This window comes from Cucumis melo, chromosome 2 (assembly GCF_025177605.1).
Source record: "Cucumis melo cultivar AY chromosome 2, USDA_Cmelo_AY_1.0, whole genome shotgun sequence".
Classification (NCBI taxonomy): Eukaryota; Viridiplantae; Streptophyta; class Magnoliopsida; order Cucurbitales; family Cucurbitaceae; genus Cucumis; species Cucumis melo.
The window spans coordinates 26,222,542-26,244,292 of NC_066858.1; the positions used below are offsets into that span (position 1 = coordinate 26,222,542).

General features: G+C 43.6%; 1 protein-coding gene across 1 annotated transcript; it reads right to left on the reverse strand.

Moving 5' to 3' along the window:
• Positions 1-12,556: 12,556 nt before the first annotated feature.
• LOC127148204 (ATP synthase subunit a-like) lies at positions 12,557-15,974 on the reverse strand. Its single transcript, XM_051081453.1, has one exon. The coding sequence runs from the start codon at positions 13,887-13,889 to the stop codon at positions 12,921-12,923; it is 969 nt and encodes a 322-aa protein (XP_050937410.1). The 5' UTR covers positions 13,890-15,974; the 3' UTR covers positions 12,557-12,920.
• Positions 15,975-21,751: the final 5,777 nt, after the last annotated feature.

Here is a 21,751-nt window from a genome sequence, read left to right on the forward strand (position 1 = left end):
CTTACCTTTTCAGTTGCGAGGACGGATGGGAATGCATGCTCCGAAAGATAGGGTCGAGTCTGATACATCAACCGTCCTACTCAATATCCTTGTACGAGTCCACAATCACTACACGAGATGAACCTTGGTTTGGTGAATTGAAGTTGGCCCCACGGAGCGGTGTAATAGGACTCCCAGTTACTGCGCGCGATCGTATACTGAGGTGCTCCCCGCCGGTTGTTGGAACGACGCGAGCCGGGCCTCGATTCAGAAAGATTCAGGGCCAAAAAGTCTCAATAGGGGGGTTACTAATTCCCCATCTCATTGGGGGCGGAAAACGAATCGACATCTCGATGTGAGACAGCCTTTGAAATTGGAGTTGGGGAAAGAACGGCGAAGTCCATCCGAACCGTCCAATGAAGAATAAGAGGAGAACAAAGGGCCAATGGCGCGCGAAGCGCATGGCGGGAACGGACACGGATCCAAATCAGTGTGGAGAAGAACTCATCTGGAGCTTGATTTTCTCCCCCTGGGCCCAAAGCAGTGCAGTCTTTCCTGGCCAAATCAAGGATTTTTGGGGGCTTCACGCAACTTCATCAATCCATTTTTTGAGTCAGATATATGAATATCAAGATGGATGAATCTAGATCTTTCTCTTTTGATATCTAAAAAAGATTGAATTCAACCTTTGATTCAAAGAACTGCGCTTAGCCCCCCCGCTCATGAAAGGGCTCCGCTGCAATGGATGACAGAGGGTCCCGTAGTACCCAAAGCACTGGAGTGATCCTGTAGCCGGGAAGGGGCCTAGAAGTGCCTACTACTACACCACACTAGACTTGGCTCTACACATTTAGAAAGCTAAACCCTGCCCAGTCCCTGGCAGAGCTAAGGGGGCTTCAATCCTTATTCCTTATCCCCATCTTCGCCCATGCTAACGGGGCCTTACGGGGAGAGTGGAGCCTCAAGAAGCACTGTTGAGAGGTCTCGACTGAAAGGAGAGAGAAGCTTGCTTTTTTTTTTAGTACTCTTCATTCTCTACAGGGTTCCAAACCTTTCTTCAACATAGGGTGAGAACGAGCGAGGCAGAGATGGAAGAGATCGAAGACGGGAATAAGAAGCAAGCTCGCCTTTTTTTGTCTTTTTCGTTAGGGCAGTCGAAAAGTGCCTTTTTCGTCTCGCATTTCTCATCAAACAAAGACGGAAAAATCATCATATTTCAAAGGTTCCTAACCCACCAAGCCCTTCCTTCGTAGAGCCGTGTATTGTCAGTGATCCGAACCTGCCCGGAGCGAGCCTCCCATAGAGGCAAGTTCAGTTGGTGAGCCGTATGATGGGCAACTATCTCCTGCGGTTCGGAGAGGACTCAGCTCTGAGTTAGTACCCCCTTGGTTTCGGGGTGGACCCTTTCACTCTATTTTATTATATACGCTTAGCGAAAAGAATGTTTTTTGATACACCTAGGACATGGATTCTATATGAACCAATGGATCGTGACAAGTCGTTACTACTAGCAATGACTTCCTCTTTCATTACTTCATCCTTTCCATATCCCTCTCCCTTGTTCTCAGTTACTCATCAAATGGCACTCAGTTCATATCTTTAAGTTCGATCATTGACAAGGTTCAAAGAAAGGGTGGGCCAATCAAGGAAAGATTCCAAACCACAATGCCTACGAGAAAGTTCAGTCAGGAATTGCATTTTGATGCAAAAGGAGTGGGAACCTACGGAAAGTTCAAGTTCTCAACATCAGAGAGAAAGTTGGATAGGCTTTCATCTTTTTAGTAGGTTTAGAAGAAACTTCAGCATTATTAGAGATAAGGACTCCGCCATAAGAAGAGATAAGGAGCAGTCCGGAGTAGCTTAATTAGAGGGAGGAGGACTTCCATTGACCTCTTAAGGTTCAGGTTGTCGAACTTTGCTGTCCGATTTTTGTCTTCTTTTTATTCCATTCGGACTGCGCGTAGTGGGAGACTAAATAGTGGGTTTGAAGTTCAAGGAAGAGGAAAGATCAGATTCGACAATCCGAAACGGAAGAGAAAAAGGCAGATAAGGACATATGAACTTTTCTTTGAGCCTCTCCTTGTTCATTGAGGTCCATTAGTTCCGAACTTGGCTCCGCTCCTTCTCCGTAGTTTCATTTATTCTAGTCCTCCGGTCCGTGGTAGTTTCATTTTGCTGAAGTTCCATAACAATCTAGTTCAACTCAAAGTCTTTGACTTTATTCTCATTGAGGCGGTTTGAATAGAAAGGAATAAAAGGAAGAAAGACGAAGATTCTTTGAGCCTCCGCTCCGCTTCTTTGCGCTCCTTCTCCGTCCTACTACGCCTTCTCCGCCATAACAAAGGAAACTATCGGATTCAAGTTCAAGGAAGAAGAAGTTCAAGGAAAAGGTTCGCCTATCTGAAAAGGAAAACGGAGCGGAAGGACTAATTAAGCTAATCTGGACCTTTGTTTTCTCAGTGGAATTCTCAGAAGTCCAACAATGAAATTCCATCAACTCCAAGCCTATCCATTAAGTGTTAAAGGAAGAAGATCATATTCTATTTTGATGCCAAGAAGAAACTGAAGGATTACTAGTCAGCCCTATCTTTTCAATAAAGAAAGCACGTAGCCTCCGAAGGCGCGAAGCGGAGCGACTCAAATCAAAGACGTGGGGACTTGTCTTCCATTAGCTAAAGAAGTTCCAGGCTTTTAGTGGTCCGAAGGACTCTATGAGGGTTCTGACTTGCACTCCTAATCCTAAGATAAGTCCTTATTCGCAAATTCTTTGCTCCTCGCAACCCTTGTTCATTGACTCCTTATCAGTCGACTTTCTTCGAACCTCCTTCTTAGTCTCGCTCCTCTCCTTCCTAACCTCAGTCGAGTGGCTTCGCTCCTCTCCTATATTTTTTTCGTAGAGTACCTTCGCTCTGAACCTTCCTAACCTCAGTCGAGCCGCTTTCGCTCCTTCTTTGATTCTCATTCAGTCCTTTCGCTTCGCGCCTCCTTACCATATTAGTGGAATGAACAAGTCACCTGGACCCGTCCTTAGTCGTCTTCAATCTACCATATTAGGGAAAGCACCGATTTACCGCAAAAAAACCATTCATTCTCCGACAAGCGGGGCATTTGAGGCAAGAAAATACAGGACCTGGTTGCATCGCATAAACCATTGGGTGAGGGAAGATGCTCCTTGGCGCAGGTCAGGTCGAGCAAACTCCGATCCCTACTATACTATATATGCCTCTGAAGCCCTGTTTTCTATCTTTCAAGTAGCAAGTTCAAGGGTTCGAAAGAAGCTTGACCAAAGGTGCGAAGCAACTCGAGCTAAATAAAGCGAGAGGGAAAGGGTTTAGTCATCACTCTGACTCTAGGTTACTCTTCCCCGAACCTGCTTCTAGGTCGAGACCATCCTATGAAACCCAATCCGGGCAAAATCAGGGTAAGGACGGATCCCGCCCGGGAAAATTCATTCTTATCTCGTGAACTGTAGAAACCTACTCAAAAGGTTCATCGATAGTCGGACTCGTTCATTCCACTAAACTCTTTCAAGCATATTTGATCTGGTCTCGCTTCTGATCTCAACTGATAGAACGGAGTTGAGCTTAGCTCTGATCAAAGAACTCTCCCGTAGGTCTCTCTCAATTACATCGACCCTACTTTCTCTTTCTAATAAATAAGAAAGGGGAATGATTTTTTCCTGTATGATTATTGAGGCTGATCATAGGCATAGATCTAGCTCAAAACCATCGAGCCTGAACTTTCCGAGGAATATAGGAAGAAATCTCTTTCCACTCTATCTATAGCTAGAGCTTGTCCGTCCCATCCAACCAAGGAATAGGGCTGCTCGCCTTCTCCAACTTAGTTGAGTGCATTGCTTGAAGGAGTGCCTCTTCCCAAAGTCGAAAGTATTCAGCCTTTCTATGACCCACGGAGCGGTTAGGGCGACCGGTAACCGCCTGGAATGGAACTGGAAAAGAAAGACATGTATCCATTAGTTATCCCCCTATCTTTTCTTATGGCGGGACAAAAAGAGATGAACCAGATGACCTATCAAAGATAGACAGGGATTATATAGACAGGCTCCCCAGGGCCAAAGCAACTCCAAGCGAAGAGATAACCAAGGGAAGATGAACTGGCTTCTAAGGAACCCGCCCTTCCCCCTATAATTTATGTTATGGATTTCTTTCCCTTTCTTATATCATAAGCGAGCAGGCACCTGCCGCTTGGCTTACTTGAGACAGCTTGAGATACTCCTTCTTGTCCTGCACTCTCTAAATGGGACAGCAGAGTATGCTAAAAGGAAAAGAAAAAAAGATTCTATCTCGACAAGGGGAGACAGACAGGAAACTAGATGCCTAAGAGGCCGGGAAGAGGCTATTCAGAGTGCTTTACAGAGCCAGGTACGACTGAAGATTGGGGGGGCATTCAGGCTACTACTGCTTATCCTACTACAAAGTGACCGGGACAGAAAAGACTCCTAAAAGGGGATAGGGTCCAATTCCTACACTGCTCATACTATGAAAGGTACTACATGTAAGGCAACTCCTACTGCCTACAAGGGGCTTCAGACTGCTAACCAAGAAGGAAATGCGGATATCCTTCAGGACAAAGGAAAAAAGTACAAAGTAAGTAATATGCACGCTTCTCGATCTATCTACTAGGTAGAGTTAGGTAAAGAAAGAGAGTTAGCCCAGCAAGAAATCTATCAATTATCCTTATACCTTCCATATACTTTTCCTCTAGCCTGCCCGAGCTCTTGATCTATATTCAAGCGTATTGCGTAAAGTCTTGGAAAGTGGACTTGCCTGGCACTTTCAAGCTTTCTCCTCCGATCCCTGTATCTGACTTCTTCTTCTTCAACAGACACAAGAAGAGCGACGACAGCAACAACTTCTTGACAGTCTCGTCAATTTCATCTACTTCTTTAGCTCGAGTTTCATACCCGAGATCCTTTAAAGAAAAGAATATTCCGATCCAGCCGAAGGCTGATTCTTTATTTGGAGCATTCCTTTTGGGAAATCCGGAGTCCTCCTTGGCCGAAGGCTGATTATTGCAGAGAGTCTGACCTTTCTTCTTTTCTTCTTCAGTTCTCCTTCAAGAAAGAACTCAATTCTCATATCTTTGTTCTATAAGTCTTTCTTTGTTCTAGCTTGACTCATTCTCTCTGGAGAAAGGGACCGATTTCAGATGATATTGATAATGGCACAGACTTTTGATCCTCAACTCTCCTCTTATTCAATGGCACAGCCACTCATAGATCCCTATCTACAGAGCTGCTTTCTTTCTTCCTATCCGAACCCTATCTTTATCGCTTTCTCAGAATCAAAGGGTAGAATCTTGCTCGGAAACATCTGGGAAGTCGTACAATCGGAAAGAAAGTCAGCAGACCGATCAGACCTGACTTCAGTGACCTTGCTGACTCTAATGGAACTCATGAAAGAAGAGAGAATACGCGAGGCCGGGAGCTTGCCCCGAGGCGGAAACTGAGACTCAGTCTGCCGAGATAAGTTATGCTTCTTCCGATTGAATGAGGAAAGATCTCATACTCACATAACCTATTATGAGAAGATTCGGACGATTCCTCTAGCTTTCCCTAGCTAGAGTAAATACTAACCAAAGAGATGAAACAAGAGAGAGAGAGAATTCAACCTTTTCCCTCTCTCCACAAGACTCGAGTGGCTTCGCCCGTACTCAACTCAAATTCTTTGAGCCTTATTCATTGATCAAGACTAGCCCATGAAAGAGAAAGATCGACTGAAGACTAAACTGATCCTGCTCCCTCTTTCAGTGCCACAGCTCTTCCCCCTTTGATCCCCCCTCCTTCTCATTCTTCTGGAAGTCAAGTCTGATCAATTCCTTCTATGATTCTCGGGAAAGCATATCATCTAGATATAAATCATACCGCTGCGCCTGCCTATAGAAAGAGAGGCTTCCCTAGCTGCCTCGTACTCTTCCTGTCTATCATTTTCCTTTCTCCTCGTCGTACTCTGGTCGAGCTGACTCTTGAAGTTACACAGCCCCACTTACAGTCTCTTCTTCCTATACAACTCTCTTTCCTTATTCATTCTAACCTCTACTCTTTACCGAAAGGGATCCATTGCGCTGGAGGCTAGTGAATACCTCTCTGGGACTCCTAATCCGACCCTTGATTGAATATATCTTCTTTTTCTATTTCTTCATTCCCACTTTTATGAGAAGAATGAAAGAATCACACCTATAAGTATAAGTACCAGTAAAGCATATCCTCCCATTCCTAGGTATGAAGACCGAAAGAAGAAAAGGAAGAATTGAATTTTGATGGGTCCGGAGGACTCATATAAGAATGTATCAAAGATCTCAAAGAGAAAAACCGCGGAGTGGGATGTCGAAGGGGAAAAGAGTGGAGTTAATGAGTGAAAATGAGAAAATCAGAGTTTCAGATTCTTATCTCGGTAACGGCTTCTCACTCCTCTCTTGTTCTCTTTCTGCTTAGCCCCGAGCTTGTTCTCGAGCGGCTTCTCCTCTCGCTTTAGTTTAGGTCTCGCTCCTTCTCCCTCCATATCCTCGACCCTATCTTTTTAGTTCTTAGATAACCAGTCCGGACCCATGATCGCAACTTCCGAAAGAAAGAGCAGCAGCCTCTACTAATGAAGAAATAGCTTCCTGGCCTAGTTCGGGAAAGAGCTAGACTACTTGAGACAGCAAATCTGACGAAAGAAGACTTGTAAAGCATAAGACCTTACCTTGAGGAGCCACATCCTAATTTACTGAAAGATAGAATGAAAGAGCAGTTGCTCTTGGTCTTACCGACTATATCAGTCTCGTATTCTAGCTTGCTTCTACAACTCGGAAAGATATCATACTTTCTTCTAACTTCAACCTTTCCAACTAGGTCTTAGGCTCCCTTGACTGGGACAAGAGCTGGAGATTCCGAAACCTCTATCAACTTCCTTCCACTCACTGAGACGAATAGTGACTCATGAAAGCAGGGTTTACCCTTGACCGCCTCAATGAAGAAGGTGAAAAGAATATTGACACCGCGTAGTGGGCTTCCCTTTCTTTTTTCCTACTAAAAAGATTCAAGCCTATCCTTTTTAGTCTCCTTTAGTCGAGTGCATTCCTCTCAAGTTCGAGACCCCTTATGCCTCTTTTTCAACATCGGCTTCTTCTGCCGAAAGGGATAAGTTCTTTCAAGAAGTTTGGCTAGCGAGCGAACCCCACGGAGCGGGCATTAGGATCTGAACTGCTCATTTCACGATAATCGAGAAAATCTCCGATCCGTATTGAGGGTTTCCTCCGCCTTGATATAAGGGGTCGGGACTCGTAATCCGGGTAGCTCTCAAGGGAAGCCGGCCGGAAGGAAGACTCAGGGGTGGAAAGCGTACCCTCGCCTTCCCCGGGCAAAAGCTTGCTTCCCTTTCCCTAGGATTCGGTACTTTAAAAGGAAGCAAGCGATCTTGAGACCCCATAGTAGGAGTCTTCCTTGCCCTAGGTTCTGATGAGTCTGATTTTCTCTTTTTCTTCCTTCTAGCCTTTAAGTAGGTTCTTCATCCTATCCTTTCTCTCTTGCTTGAATATCACGATCCGAGTTCGTCGGCCTCTCGCCTGGCTTCTTTCTCTTTTGACTGGGATTGTCATGATTGACACGTATTTCCCAGGTCATAGAATTGGAAGTGAGGCTATTAGCCGACGAGTGACCCACGTAGCGGTTGCGAAGGGAAGGAGGTCCATCTCTCCTAATTCAACTAGCCGAGTGAACTAGCCTCAAGCCTGAAAGTGGGATCGGGCTTCGTCTTCTTCTTACTTATGCAGTGGAATGCTCACTAAAGGCTGAAAAGGAAAGAAGATTGAGATCTAAATCAATGCATTTTTCTGATATTCAAGACCAAAAGAAAGCACCAAGAAGAATGGAAGAAAGAAGACCGGCTCTGGCGACCACTAAATCAGGTGGAGCTTACTCTTGGTCGAATGAATACCGCTCGGGAACCTATGGAATAAGACTGAACCGCAAAAGCATTTCAAGTTCTATTCCTAATAGTCTGACTGAATTTTGAATTTGCCCCGGGGAACCAGTAAAGACTTCTGCTACGAAAAAAGGTTGTGATAAGAAAGGACAAATTTTTCGTGCTCGTGCTACGGTTAAGCGATCCTCTTCGGATAATTCGTCCAACCCAAGGATAGCTATAATGTCCTTCTTTCTAACCTTGTAAGCTTTCTTTCACTCTTTGCTTGAATAATCTTCTTCACCAAGGATTCTCGGTTCTAGCATAGTTGAGGTAAACTATTCTCTCTTCTTCCATTTCGGGGTCCTAACTTCGTGATCGTGGCGCCCCCAAGTAGTAAATGGGGCTTAGTCTATGTAATCTAGTCCAAGAACTAGTCTTCCTCTTTCGCTTATCTCGACTGATTCCTAACCTTATTATGAATCATCCTTTTCCTCAGTGGTCGATCCGCACCGGCATAGTGAGATGATAGCTTAGGGGTGAGGCATCCGTCCTTCTCCTACTTGCCCGAGGCGGAAAGATCTCCTTCAGACGGGTAGAACTGGGCACGTCTCGATCCGTCTCGCTTATTCATGAATACGGACCCAGCGCTGAGATTCTTATCTATTAAAATACCTCCCGCCGATTCTGACTGTGCCTATTCGGAGAGCTACTATTTGTGAATTACCGATTCCGGATGGGTGGCCGATTAAGGAGAGTTTATGACTCCGACCCTCTAGCCCTCGGAGAAATCCGAAATTTCCCATACCTCCACCCTACTCATGCCCAAAAGACTGAAGGCTTTGAAGGTGGAGAAGGTAAGGAGTGCAAGGGCTTTCCCCACTACGCGGTTGCGAAGGTGAGATGGAAGGAGACGGAGAGTTTACGCTTGAGAGGATCGATTCAAGCCTTTTTTCTCTTTTATCAAGACTACCGGTCCGAAGGTTATGAAATAGCGAGACTGAAAACTGAATCAATGAACAAAGGCGCAAAGAATATTGCGAGACTGAAAGGTTCGAAGAAAGTCGACTGATAAGGAGTCAATGATGATAATAAGGGTTTCATCAGGCGAAAGGACTGAATTCTAATAAAAGAAGGAGTGCATTATGAAATAACTCGACTAATTAAGCTACCACGGACCGGTGAGAAGAATGATCTTTGAATGATCGGCGAAAGGACTGAATTAGAATCAAAGAAGGAGCGAAGCAGAATCAAGCTACGAAGGCCCGAAGAAAGTCGACTAAAAGGAGTCAATGAGGCAGCTCGACTGATAAGGAGAGGATCAAAGAATTTGAGACTGATAAGGAGAGGAGCGAAGCCACTCGACTGAGGTTAGGAAGGAGAGGAGCGAGACTGTCAGAGAGGAAAAAAGAATGATCGAAGCATCTCTTTTTTTGTTTATATATGATAATCTCTCTTTCCTTTATCTCTTTTCTCTTTCCTCCTTGTTCATTGACTTTTCTTGATCAATCTCTGAATGAATGTCTTAAGCAAATGATCAGAGATCAACTCATCCTTTCTTTCATTGCCTTTTCCCGTCTTTTTTCTTGCAAAATGGTCCTTTTTCTCATCTTTCTATTTAACGATAATAGAGAAAAAATTCAAGATTTTGAATGAAAAGTTGCTGCTTCCCTATGTCAAAACCTAGCATTTTCTGAATTTTCGCTAAGGATTACAAGGTCGTTGATTACAAAAATTCATAGGTTGAATTCGAAATTCATGAATTTCTTTGTTTTTTTTCTCGTTATTTCATAACCTTCGGACCGATAATAGTCGTTTTTTTACATCTTTTTCATTCTTTCTTGCTACAAAGTGGTTTGCTCTCCTTATCAGTCGAGCCCTAGCATTTTCTTGGATTTGACTCCGTCTTCAATCTAGCACAAAGATGCACATTTTTCATTCCCATTTTCTTTTCTTGACTTTATTTATTATCGTTAATGAGCTTCTTTTCTTTGATTGACTTTTCCGCAATATTCTTTGATTGACTTTTCCGCAATAATGAAACTACTGAGGCCCATCAAAAAAAAGGTTGAAGATGACCTTGATTTTTCTTTTTTTAGCCTCCGGCTTTGGGTTGAAGACTTTTGAGTCTGACCTGTCCGACTTTCAAGAGTCTTTTCTTCCTTTTCAGAAGACTCCTCCTTCTTCTTCGCTTCTCAATTTCATCTCGCCTTTGAACTTTGAGAATAAATAAGAAAAGTCTCAAATCATCTTTTAGAATAATAAAGGTGAAGTAGTAGTGAAAAGACTCCATTCCTTATATCCGTCCGGAGTCATCCTATATATTCCCACTTAGCGGTCGGACCTCCGGACCTCCGGAAGTCATTCATTCTATGAAATTTCTTGGAAGAATTGAATTTTGATGCCTTCTACGCGGAGCTTTCTTATCTTTTTCTTTCTTATGAGATCTTGAACTTTGAATTTACCCCTTCAATGCCCGTACTCTGTTGAGAGGTAGGCTTTCTCTTTCCGTAGGAGGACGGCTCCAGCCAATAAGATCGATCAGTCTCATTGATAAGGACATATTAACCTGTCCTTCGGACTGGCTTTTTGCCTGATAAAAGTAGTCTTTTGACTCAATCTTCCACTTATCTTACATCACGATAAAAGATCTTTTTTGACTCAACCCTATATCTTGCTGCTTTATATAAAGAAAAGGATACCCAAAAGTGCAAAATGGCTATTCTCTTTCCCAGGGACCGGAGGCAAGGTTATTCCATAGCGAGACCTGTCCGATTTCAGAGTCCTTCGCCTAATGAATATGGGGATGATCTTGGATAGGCTTTCCATTCATTCCACTAATTAAGCTACGGAGGACTCATTCATTCCACTAAGTCAAAGATTCCACTAAATCAAAGATCAAAATTCAATTCTTCTTCGATCATTCTTGAGATAATTCTATCTCATATTTCATTGACCAGAAAAGTAGGCCTTTTTTCCAGACTAGAAATCCATTATTTTTCACTCTCAATATTCTTTGAGCCTTTTATAGGTTGAATCTCCTGGTAAGAGAATGAGAACCGCCCCCAGTATGCCTTCCCAAAACGAGGTCTACAGGCTGGACACGCTAAAGGAAGGGAAGTGAGTAGCGAGACTGAATCCATAAAAGATAGAGGAGGAACCCCCATGAAATGCGAGACACCCGCCCAGTGGAATAGAAAGTGGCTCTTGCATAAATGGTTGAAGGAGATAAAGTAGCTTTTCTTGTCCGATCATCGTCTTTCTACGACAAAATGCTTTGAACGAGATTCAAGGGTAGAAAGACATCTTTCGCCCAGTAAATGAGCCGCCGATTATCTCATTCGCCACGCATGGGTGAGTTCGAAAGGAAAGGCCTCAATTTCAGACCTCCCGCCAACCTTCTTTTCTTCCTGCGAGTGATCCCATTATTTCTTTTGTCTACTTCTGCTTTTCTACTTCTGCAGATGAATGAAATATGTCAAGAATGAACAAACCTCAACACTAAACTATGCCTCTTCCTCCTGGACTGAGTTCGATCTTTCCCTTGGGGGGTACCGGTATTCCCGGTCCGTGCTAGCTTAATTTCAACTTCAGATAATGAAAGGGATCTTGCTTCGTTCACACCTCGGTCAAGCAAAAGCTGCTTCATACTTAGAAGTCGAAAGAGATCCTTCTTCTTTAAACAGCCGCAAGACCGACGAGGTGAGGTCTCAATAATACCCTTCCTTCCAAGGTGGAGATGAAGGAATGAAACTGCCAATACGAACTGATCCTTCTTTCTTTCCCCTGGCACGGGAGGATTTGAACCTCTCCTTCTACAACTCAAAAGAGCCTAAGAAATTTGTGTATGAACAAGGAAAGAAAGACAAAGAGAGCTGCTGCTGCTAATACGGCGGAGAAGGAGGCTAGAAGCGAAGCTTAACCTACGGCATTTCAAGTAATTGTAGTCCTTCCCTTCGGACGGAATAAGACTCAAAAGGAGAAGTGCAAGGATGACCTTTCTTCTGCTTCTGAGATTAGAAAGCTAAATAGAGGTTTCTCAAGCGATTCTGATCTTTCATACTCTTGCTCTTCTTTCTCAATCGCATATTTCATTCCGCCTCAATAGCTAAGGATATTCTTTTCTTCCCGCGTAGTGCTTTCTTTAGCTAAGTGGAATAAGACGAGAGGCAATATGGGCAATATTCTTTGCGCCTTCAGCATAATCTATTCTTTGCGCCTTCTTCTTAAAGCACTTTCTCCTCTCTTTATCCGGACCACAAAGTCAAACTATAATCAAACAATGTTCATTTCTTTGATAGGCTTGATTCTTTCATTGCCTTTTCCCGTCCGAAGGACCAAGCTTTTTTGACCTTTTTTTTGTGACTTTTTCTCATATATATATTTCACGATAATTGAGTGAAAAACATTTCTTTCTCCTCTCTTTATCCGGACCACAAAGTAGAACTCTCATCAAAGTCTGTGAATTTCTTTGATAGGCTTGATTCTTTCATTGCGTTTTCCCGTCCGAAGGACCAAGCTTTTTTGACCTTTTTTATAGGACTTTTTCTCATCTTGATATTGAACGAAAATAGAGAAAAAAATCCTTCGTCATCTTCCTTTTTCTCATCTTTCTATTTAACGAAAATAGAGAAATTTTTACATCTTTTTCATGAAAAGTTGCTACAAAGTGGTTTGCTCTCCTTATCAGTCGAGCCCTAGCTTTTTCTTCATTTGAGCTAAGAAAAAGAAGAAATTTCATATGTCAAAATCAGTCCAAGGCTCAAAGAATGATCGAAAGAATGATCTTTGCGAGTGGAAGAGGTTCGCTTAATATGGAATCTTGAGTCAAAAGGACGGGCATCTCTCTTTGTATTTGTCTAAAAGGAGTCAATGAACAAGGAATTTCATAAAGAAAGCGAAAGGACTGAATGAGAATATTTTCAGGAGCCCTTGATTTTCAGAAATCACTCTCCAAATAGTAAGGTTCGAAGAAAGTCGACTGATAAGGAGTCAATGAACAAGGAATTTCATAAAGAAAGCGAAAGGACTGAATTCTCATAAATTCAGGAGTGCAACGAAAGAAATCCATATAAAGAATAACCTTACGGAGCCTCGCTTTTGTTCAATTATAAATAAATAACCATTTTGATGGAGATTTGTAGCATCATTCAAGTAAATACAGATTGAGATCGTAGAAACATGAGCTTGTGATATAGCTACACCTAATTCCAAACCGGTTAATGCAAGAACTATAAATAAAGGACCAGGATCTCCTATGAAATAGAGAAGATTATTCATACATAGCATAGTCCAAGCGGACCCACTTAAAATCTTTACTGAACTATGACCGGCCATCATATTAGCAAATAAACGTATTCCTGAGCTTAATGCGCGAAAACAATGAGGGATTAGCTCAAGGAGTACTAAAAAAGGTGCTAATGGCAGTGGGACTCCTGCGGGTAATAAAAAACTGAAAAAATGAAGCCCATTTCTTTGAAATCCCACTATAGTAATACCAATAAAAAGAGAAAATGAGAGACCCAAAGTAATGAGAAAATGACTTGTCACTGTGAAGCTATAAGGTATCATACCCTGGGGATTACGAAATAACGAAAAAGTCAAAGTGACCGAGATGCGAGGGAAAAACTTTTGTTTCACATTTCCGGAAAGACCACCTATTTGTTCGTTTACCAGGTTCGGGACGAAATCATAAATAAGCTCTACCAAGGATTGCCAAGCATTTGGTACTGAGTTTCCTCCTCCGTTTTTAGTAACAAAATGAAGCAGAAGTAGGACCAAACTGAGAGTGAGCAGCATAAACAAAGATGGATTTGTGAATGAGAAATAAAAGTTTCCTATATGCATAGGAATCAATGGGAGAATGGCAAATTGCTCAAGTGGGCTGTTGGGCGTCAGAGTCAGAAACACTTTGAATTTCATCCCTGTAGTTCCGCTTCTTTCAAGAAAAATGAAGAAAGACTTGTCGGAAATCGCCGGTTGGGTTGGTCCAACCAAGAAAGGCATGGGATGGACATTGCTTGAGATAAGTCAAGACTGATCTATATATATAGAGACGCTTTTTTTGAAGAAGAGTTAGAGTCACAAGGTTCATTGTAAGCCCCAACGTCAGAGGAACGAGCATTTTCGGGGACTAGCCCGCTTCCCATTACTCGACTCAGGCTATTGTCCGGTCCTCTTGAATGTGGAATCCTTTTTTTCTAGTGGAATGACGAACGAACTCATATTTCATTGAGCCTCCTTCTCTCCTTTCAGTCGAGCCCTTGTTCATTGATGAAGCTTGAATCTTGGACTCCTTTCAGTCGAGCGTCCTCTTTAGTTTCATTCTAGTGACTTTCTTTTTCTCAAATTCTTTGAGCCTTCGGACCGCGTAGAAGGAGTCTGAAATCCATATTCACCTGTCCTTCGGACTAATTAAGCTACGTAGAACCAATTCAGATAGAGGCGGAGTAGGAGTTGAAATTGATAAGGACAATGAAATGACTCCGGACGAGTTCCAGAGGTCTCGACTGAATCAATGAATAAAGTCAAAGAATGATCGAAGCTCATTTCATAAGGACACAGGTGAATATGGAGAAAGAAAAAGCTCCAGATGAGGGACGGAAGTAGCTCGACCATAGGAAGAGGGACGGCTTTCTGATGTTCAAGATGTGAGACTGAAACCTTTTCGATCGGAATACGAATGAGATCAAAAAGGCCATCATTAGAGCAAACAATGCAATAGCTTCGGTTAGAGCAAAGCCCAAAATTGCATAACCAAATGATTGTTTAGCCAATGATGGATTTCGCGCCACGGAATGGATCAAAGAACTGAAGACGTTTCCAATACCGACAGCAGCTCCCGCTGAAGCAATTGTAGCAGCTCCGGCACCCATTGATTTTGCACCTTCTAACATCTCAAATTCTTTGATCCTCACGCTTTTTGATTGAAAAAAGATGAAAAGACAACCAGGAGGCAAGGAAGAAGAAGAAAATCAAGCCTAAAGAAGAGACAAAAGTGGAATCAACTCCAAGCCTATCAAGGCAATGAACAAGGGCTCGCATTAAGCTATCACCTGGACCTTTGTTTTTGGAACAGGTTAATATGGATAGTCAAGAGGAGCGAAAGCGGCTCGACTGTCAGGAGAGGAGCGAAGCCACTCGACTGAGGTTAGGAAGGTTCAGAGCGAAGGTACTCGTAGAAAAAAATATAGGTTCAGAGCGAAGCCACTCGACTGAGGTTAGGAAGGAGAGGAGCCGTAGAATTATAAGAGGTCTAGATGACGGGTTAGTGGAATTTTCTTCGTTGCACTCCTTTTCATTGAATTTGAAGGATAAGGACTTTCGCTTTCATTCAACTCCTAACCGCTCCTTTTCTTTTTCAGATGAATATGGATTCAATTAAGGGTCCGTCCGTAGGTTATGAAATAACTCGACTGATAAGGATCAAAGAATGATCTCAGAATTTTCAAGCTCATTCCTTCCTTATCCAATTAGAAGGAGCCCTCAAGAAAATAAGGAGAGGGGCGAAGCCACTCGACTGAGGTTAGGAAGGAGAGGGGCGAAGCGAATTCCTTATCAAAGAATTTGAGAAATCCATATTCAAAGCGGGTTAGTGGAATTTCATGAGTTGCACTCCTAATAAGGGATAAGGAAGTCCTTATTCAATGAGCTTTGAACCTCTCATCATTTTGAGTCGAGTTATTTCATAACCTCCGGACAGGTTAATATGGATATAAATCAGTCCTTCGGACCAGTCCTCCGGACGTGAAGAAGAAGATCGACTGTGAATATGGATATAAACAAGGACTGAGGGCCTCCCGTAGAAGGAGTCATGAAATGGAATATGAACCCGTCCTCCAGACCTCTTTGATCCTAACGGAGGTCTCGACTGAAAGGAGAGTGAGGAGTGCGAGAGAAAGAAGCGAAGCGAATACTCGTGCAAGTGCTGGAGCCGAGCAATATGATATTTGGGCTTAAAGGAAGTGAAAGGAAGATAGGCTTTCTTTTACTAAAAACCTCAAAATAATCGGAAAGCCTAGCTTCTACGTCCTCCTGATTCTTCCCCTCGTTCCTTTGATCTTGGGCATCTCACTTGGAATGCTTATGCATTCTTTTCGATCTTGTACTGAGGCTTCACACCAACCCAATCTCGACGAAAAAAAGCGAACTTATTGCAACTAGATCAAAAACCGGCGACGTGAACGGCCCCTTTCTTGGAACTAATGAATAGGGGGCAAGGTGTTCACACTATATAGAAAAATAGAAGAAGCGTGCGATACAAAGCATCAACCTACGGAAGAAGTCCAATGAAATTACTCCTTACTTTAAACAATATATTAGCCGACTCAAGAAAGAAAGAAAGAGTGATCCTCGTTCCAGAAGAAAATGACGGTTCTGGCAGTCTTGTAGTGAAGGTGCGCTTAAAGTCTTATATAACGCATGCCGATGTTGCCACCGACAAAGAAAGAAATTTGCCTATGAAACCAAATAGGCACACGGTAGATAAGGAAAGGGGCGACGATTTGGAATGAAATAGTCTACAAGCCCGCCGAAGTTGGAAGAATCGATCTTGCCGTATCCGATGATGCTAGCGCAGTCAGAAGAATGGGTCAAGTGGGAATTTCTTCCTTTCTGTTTCCGAATTGAGCCTAGTTTGAGGTTTTAGCACCAAAGCTGTAGAAGCACCTCTTTCCGAGGCTAAGCGCGCAAAAGGCACTCAAAGGACATAATATCTAAAAGACCAACCATCACTACCATAGGGCTAACGTGGTCAATCCTCCCACCTCTGACTCCTATCACGTGTCAACAAGCAAGTTGGGTGCTCTCCCTTAACGTGGTAGGACTAGCAGGTCTTGACCTTGGCTGATGAAAATGAAAAAAAGGCATCCCAGCAATCTGAATTGAGTCAAAAACGAGACTTGAACAGGATAGTAATCTTTGGAAGACTCTTGATATCCGATAGCGATAGGTCTTGATACTAGTATAGTCATAGGGAGAGTGGAATTTTGGATTTAGTGGATCAAATCAGTGGAATTCACAAGTCCAAGGTTCAAAGAATGATCGAAGCGACTGAATTTTTTAGTTGACTTTCTTTATTGAAAGCTCAACTCCTCTCCTTATCAGTCGAGCCTCTATCTGAAATTCTAAGTCAAAGAATTCGAGTTCACATTTCTCTTTTTACTCAACTTCTTCCTTTGCTTTGGTCTGAGATCCGACGAGAACCCTTATGACAAGAATTCCCTATCGCTCCACTCGGTGTCCTTTCCCGGTCACTTCTCTCCTTTCCCGCTACGTGGGCGCCGATGCATCCTGGGGACCCTCTTGTACGAGCTATTTGTTGGGTGGGAGCTTGTCCCGGAACTCTTCCTCTTTGTAATGTAAAAAGGAGGGCTGACGGCTTTTTTCTTCAAATCAGAAAGCTACTGCCACTTCGAGCATTCGCACCTCACCGAAAGGGCTACAGCTTAAATGAAACAAGAAGAGCGACGACAGCGGGCTCTGCCACTTCCGAAAGAACTCGGGCCTTCGCTCAGATCCTGAAAACGGAGTTCTCCAGAACCTACACTCATTCATTGAGATTTTTTGATGCCAGAGAATGAACGGCTACGTGGGAATGAAAGAGATGACGCGCCCTCAACCTCGACTGGGACAGATTCCCTTTCATCCCTAGCTGGAGCTTCAATTCAAGCGAGCTCCTTCATAGTTCTTTCTCATCTAATTTGGTGGAGTTTGGCATCCGCAACGGGGGAATGAAAGAGAGATCTCATTTGACCTCTCAGTCTAAGAACCTACTATTTGGAAGAATTTCATTTTGATGCCTGTCAACTCTGTAAAGCTCAATTCCATTTATTCCTCCGTACTCTGACTCGGTGACTTTCGTAGATCCTGGGCCCGCGCCCCCTCTTTCATCAGAGTTCTGAGCCGATCCCTATCCTTAAAGAGTGTTGAATGAAATAACCTAATTGGTCGAGCGCTTTCCTTTGTCCTCTATGGAGGAGAATGCTAGTACCTCCCGTCCGTCCTTACTGTCTGACTCTTAGACTGCCGATTGAGAGTTTGCTATTTCAGGGTAGAAATCTTTCAAAGTTGAAGAGCTCTCTTCCTGGAATCAGACTCAAAATCAAGATCAAGCCTAGGTTCTCCTCTAGGAAGAGATCTCATGCCGGAATAAGACCTCTCCGGGGCGCCGGTTTCCGCTTTCTGTACCCTAAGAAGTCAAATCGAGAAGCAAAGGAGTGAGAAAGAATCCACCAAGGAAATAGAGTTTGAAGTTAGGCTATTTTTCTTACGAACCAAAGAATTTAGAGAAAGTCAGAACTAGCACTAGACTTCTTCCGAGCCTGCGCGATACAATGATTTTCCCGCTCGAGCTTAACCTCTTTCTTCTTCTTCCCTCTCTGATTTTTGACTTCTTCTGACGAGAGATCTTATTCATTACTTCTTTGAAGGACCCTAACCCAAGAAGATCCGCAAGAGAAAATTACTCGTCTGATCCTCTCCTTTCAGTCGAGCCCTCCTATATAGAAAAAGCGGATACCAATTAGTTAATAGCCTGGGACAAGAAGAATGCTGCCTTTCTTGCGCGACTTCTAAGTCGCTTCGCGCCTTTCCGTAGGCCTGGTGGCGGAGAAGGACCATAAGTTTGAGTTCCATGAATGAGTCTTTCAGACTCCCAGAAAGAAGAAGAAAGGACGGACCCATGAACTAAGGAAAAGATGGAACTCAATTCAAATTCTTTGAACCTCCTTCGTAGTCCTTCGGACGGTCCGTGGTAGTTTCATTTCAAGCCTATCCTGATGCATCTATCTGTAAGTCAAAAAAGCATCCATGAGTTGTGTCTGTCCTTGGTCAGCACGATGAGATGAAACTGGTAGGAAAGAAAGGGCAATATACGAGATCGGCAAGAAGTTCACTGATTATGAGACAAGGTATACGGTTCTAGAAAAAAGCGGTTGTGCTCAACCATGAGCCCTCGCAAAGCCTACGCCACTACATCTTTCACTATACGACCATGCTGATTGCAAGGATGGACCCGCTTCAGTATCTCTTTTCAAAGCCAGCCTGAATGGGCCAGCAAGGTGGCAGATGTGACTCTCAGAGTTCTGTAAAAGCAAGGGGAAGCCCTAAATGAGTAAGGAAAGGGGCAGGCAATAGCAGACCACCGGAGGATCATCCCGTCCGGACTATGAGCTTGATTTTCTGAGTTGAAAAAGGGGACGCATTTCCCGGACTCAGCTATTCTATTAGCGGTAGGCGAAGAAGAAGACTCAACTCCTCTGGCAAATGTTCTTCGACGGTTCTAAAAAAGAAGATAAGTCAGAAGGTTCTCAGAAAGGATAGGCTTTCGAATAGTGGAATCTTTGATTTAGTGGATCAAATCGAAAATTCTTTGCTCATCTGGAGCTTTATTTGAACTTCTGTCCGTACTTTCATCCTACATATTCCCACTTAGCGGTCGGACCTCTTTGATCCACTAAAGTGGAACTCAATGAAACTCAATGAACAAGGGCTTTCTCTTCCTGTCCCAGCAACTTCCTCAAGAACCGCTACCGGAACCAGATATAGCAAGGACGGATCCCTTTGAAGCTGCTACTGGTATGGATTCTGCCCTTCTGACTGAGTCTGGCCGACGAGAATTCCTGTCGAGGATGAAACGGGGAAAGCATCCGTGAAACTATAGGATTCTATGTTGGGAGCTTTCATAATCCTTTGATGAGGCGTGTGAGGAAAGAGATCTCAGCCCTACCGAGGCATACTCAACCAAGAAAAAGAGATCCGGGGGACAACTAACTCGTTCCGCGCCCTAATGATTTGGCAACGGAGACTTTTCGCGTACTGCACCTCCTTATGAACTGAAGGAAAGAAGACCTCTTCCCCATGAAATAATGGAAAAACAACGGGGGAAAGAAAAGTTCCAAACCTACTAAAAAGAAGTTCAAAATAATGGATTTCTAGTCCTCACTGCTTGAATTTCAAAGGTCCAGGTGACTTATCCACTAAATAGTAATTCATTCCTCAATCTATGAGAGTTATTTCATTCCTCAACCTGCGAAAGAAAGAATCCGTCAGAATTCATTCTCTTTCTCTGAAATAAGTAATTCAAGCTCTGATTCTAAAGCTCTGATTCTCAATTTCATCGAGCCGGAGGCTGGGTCGGAAGGTCTTTCATGAGATCTTGAGGATTAAACTACCACGGACCGGAAGAAGAAATCCTTCTACGCGGTCTTCTTTCATGAGTTGCGGATCGAAAGAGAGGCGGAAGTACTATTATCATCATCAAGGTCAGAGAAAGAGGATGAAGTACAGGAAGACTGATGACTTCTTAGCTGCCTTTGTTTCATCCTGATCTTTTTTCGGTAGCAGGAATTCTTATCAGTTATCTTTCCTCAGTCACTGTAATGGGACTAGCCACTCATCCTAGTACTCATCTGATGATGGAATTTCCGAAATTCTATTTTGATTCCGGATTAGGATGACCGAGCCCTTGTGCGGACCTTATATCTCTTCTCTCCTACCGTATCCTTCGCTTTTTTAGTCGAGCCAGGCTAGACCGACCCCGAGTCAACTCTTTCCACTTCGAATCCCCTTGGAAGAGAAAGAATGTAGACAAGGATCCTGTGGACAGATGGATGTGACCGAGAAGACGAGGTTATCAGCGAAGCCTATTAGCGAGAAGAGCTTAGTACTGAGTTTACGGGTCAGGAGACCTAGTTGGAGCCGTCTTCCAGCTTGACCCTTTTGAGTAGATTATGCAGGCATTCTTATCAGTTATCTCAGTAACCCTAGAATATCGACTGAGAAATCAAGGTATTTACAAGGTAGCATAAAGGATCGGAATGGATTGAAGCCCACCAGTATTTATACCCTATCAGCCTATTTCCCTAGTAGCATGAGATCTGGAGTCAGAATTTCAAGGTAGAAAACTCCTCAAGAGGCTCCGTTTGGGGAGTCAGAAAAAAGTGGAATATCAGAGTCCTCCGGACCGCTCCTACTCCGTCTTATTCCATATTCAATTTACAAGACTTTGACAAAGATTAATATCGTATGCGAAGCCAAGCGACTATATATAAGAGACAAAGAAAGGACGTAGTAGGACTTAGCGGGAGCGCAAAGAAGACGACGAACGGAGGGCGCGAAGCGGAACGACTGAATAGGAGTGGGGGAGCGCTAAGAAGAGAGAAAAAAGAAAGACAACTCCTTAGGCTCCGTAGGAGATTGATTCTTTGCTCCTAGCGTCAATAATCAGCCTACGGCTGGGTCAAGACGAGCGAAAGCGGCTCGACTGTCAGGTTCAGAGCGAAGCCACTCGACTGAGGTTAGGAAGGAGAGGAGCGAAGCCACTCGACTGAGGTTAGGAAGGAGAGGAGCGAAGGTACTCGACTGATAAGGAGAGGAGCCGTAGAATTATAAGAGGTCTAGATGCGAAGGACTCTCAAATCCGGAGGAGTAGTCTTCTGGAATATTAGGGTAGATTTCAGACGTAGAAGGCTAAAAAATCAGTCAATGAACAAGGGCTCGACTGAAAGGTGCGAAGGTACTCTACGTTTCAGATATAGGAGAGGCGGAAAGAATTTGCCTTGAACTCGAGTGAGGTTAGGAAGGCGGAGTAGGAGATTGATTCTTTGCTCCTTCAAAGGAGTGCAACTAAGGACGGAGGACTCATTCATTCCACTAAGCCGTCAAAAGTCCGACTATCCTACTAGGGAATATGTATATAGACAGCTAGGAGAGGTATGCGACCCACGGAGCGGTAAGGCCAATAGCCTATTATTCATTTACGGATCGCGAAATATGCCTTTATTGCCACTTTATCAGAAAGAAGAGGGATGAAAGAAGAACTGGAAAGACAGCGGAAAAGACCCGTTGGGGCGGACGATAGCGAATCC

Excerpts from the sequence above, each read along its gene's own strand:
- LOC127148204 (XM_051081453.1), bottom strand. The coding sequence starts at position 13,889 with ATGCCTTTCTTGGTTGGACCAACCCAACCGGCGATTTCCGACAAGTCT.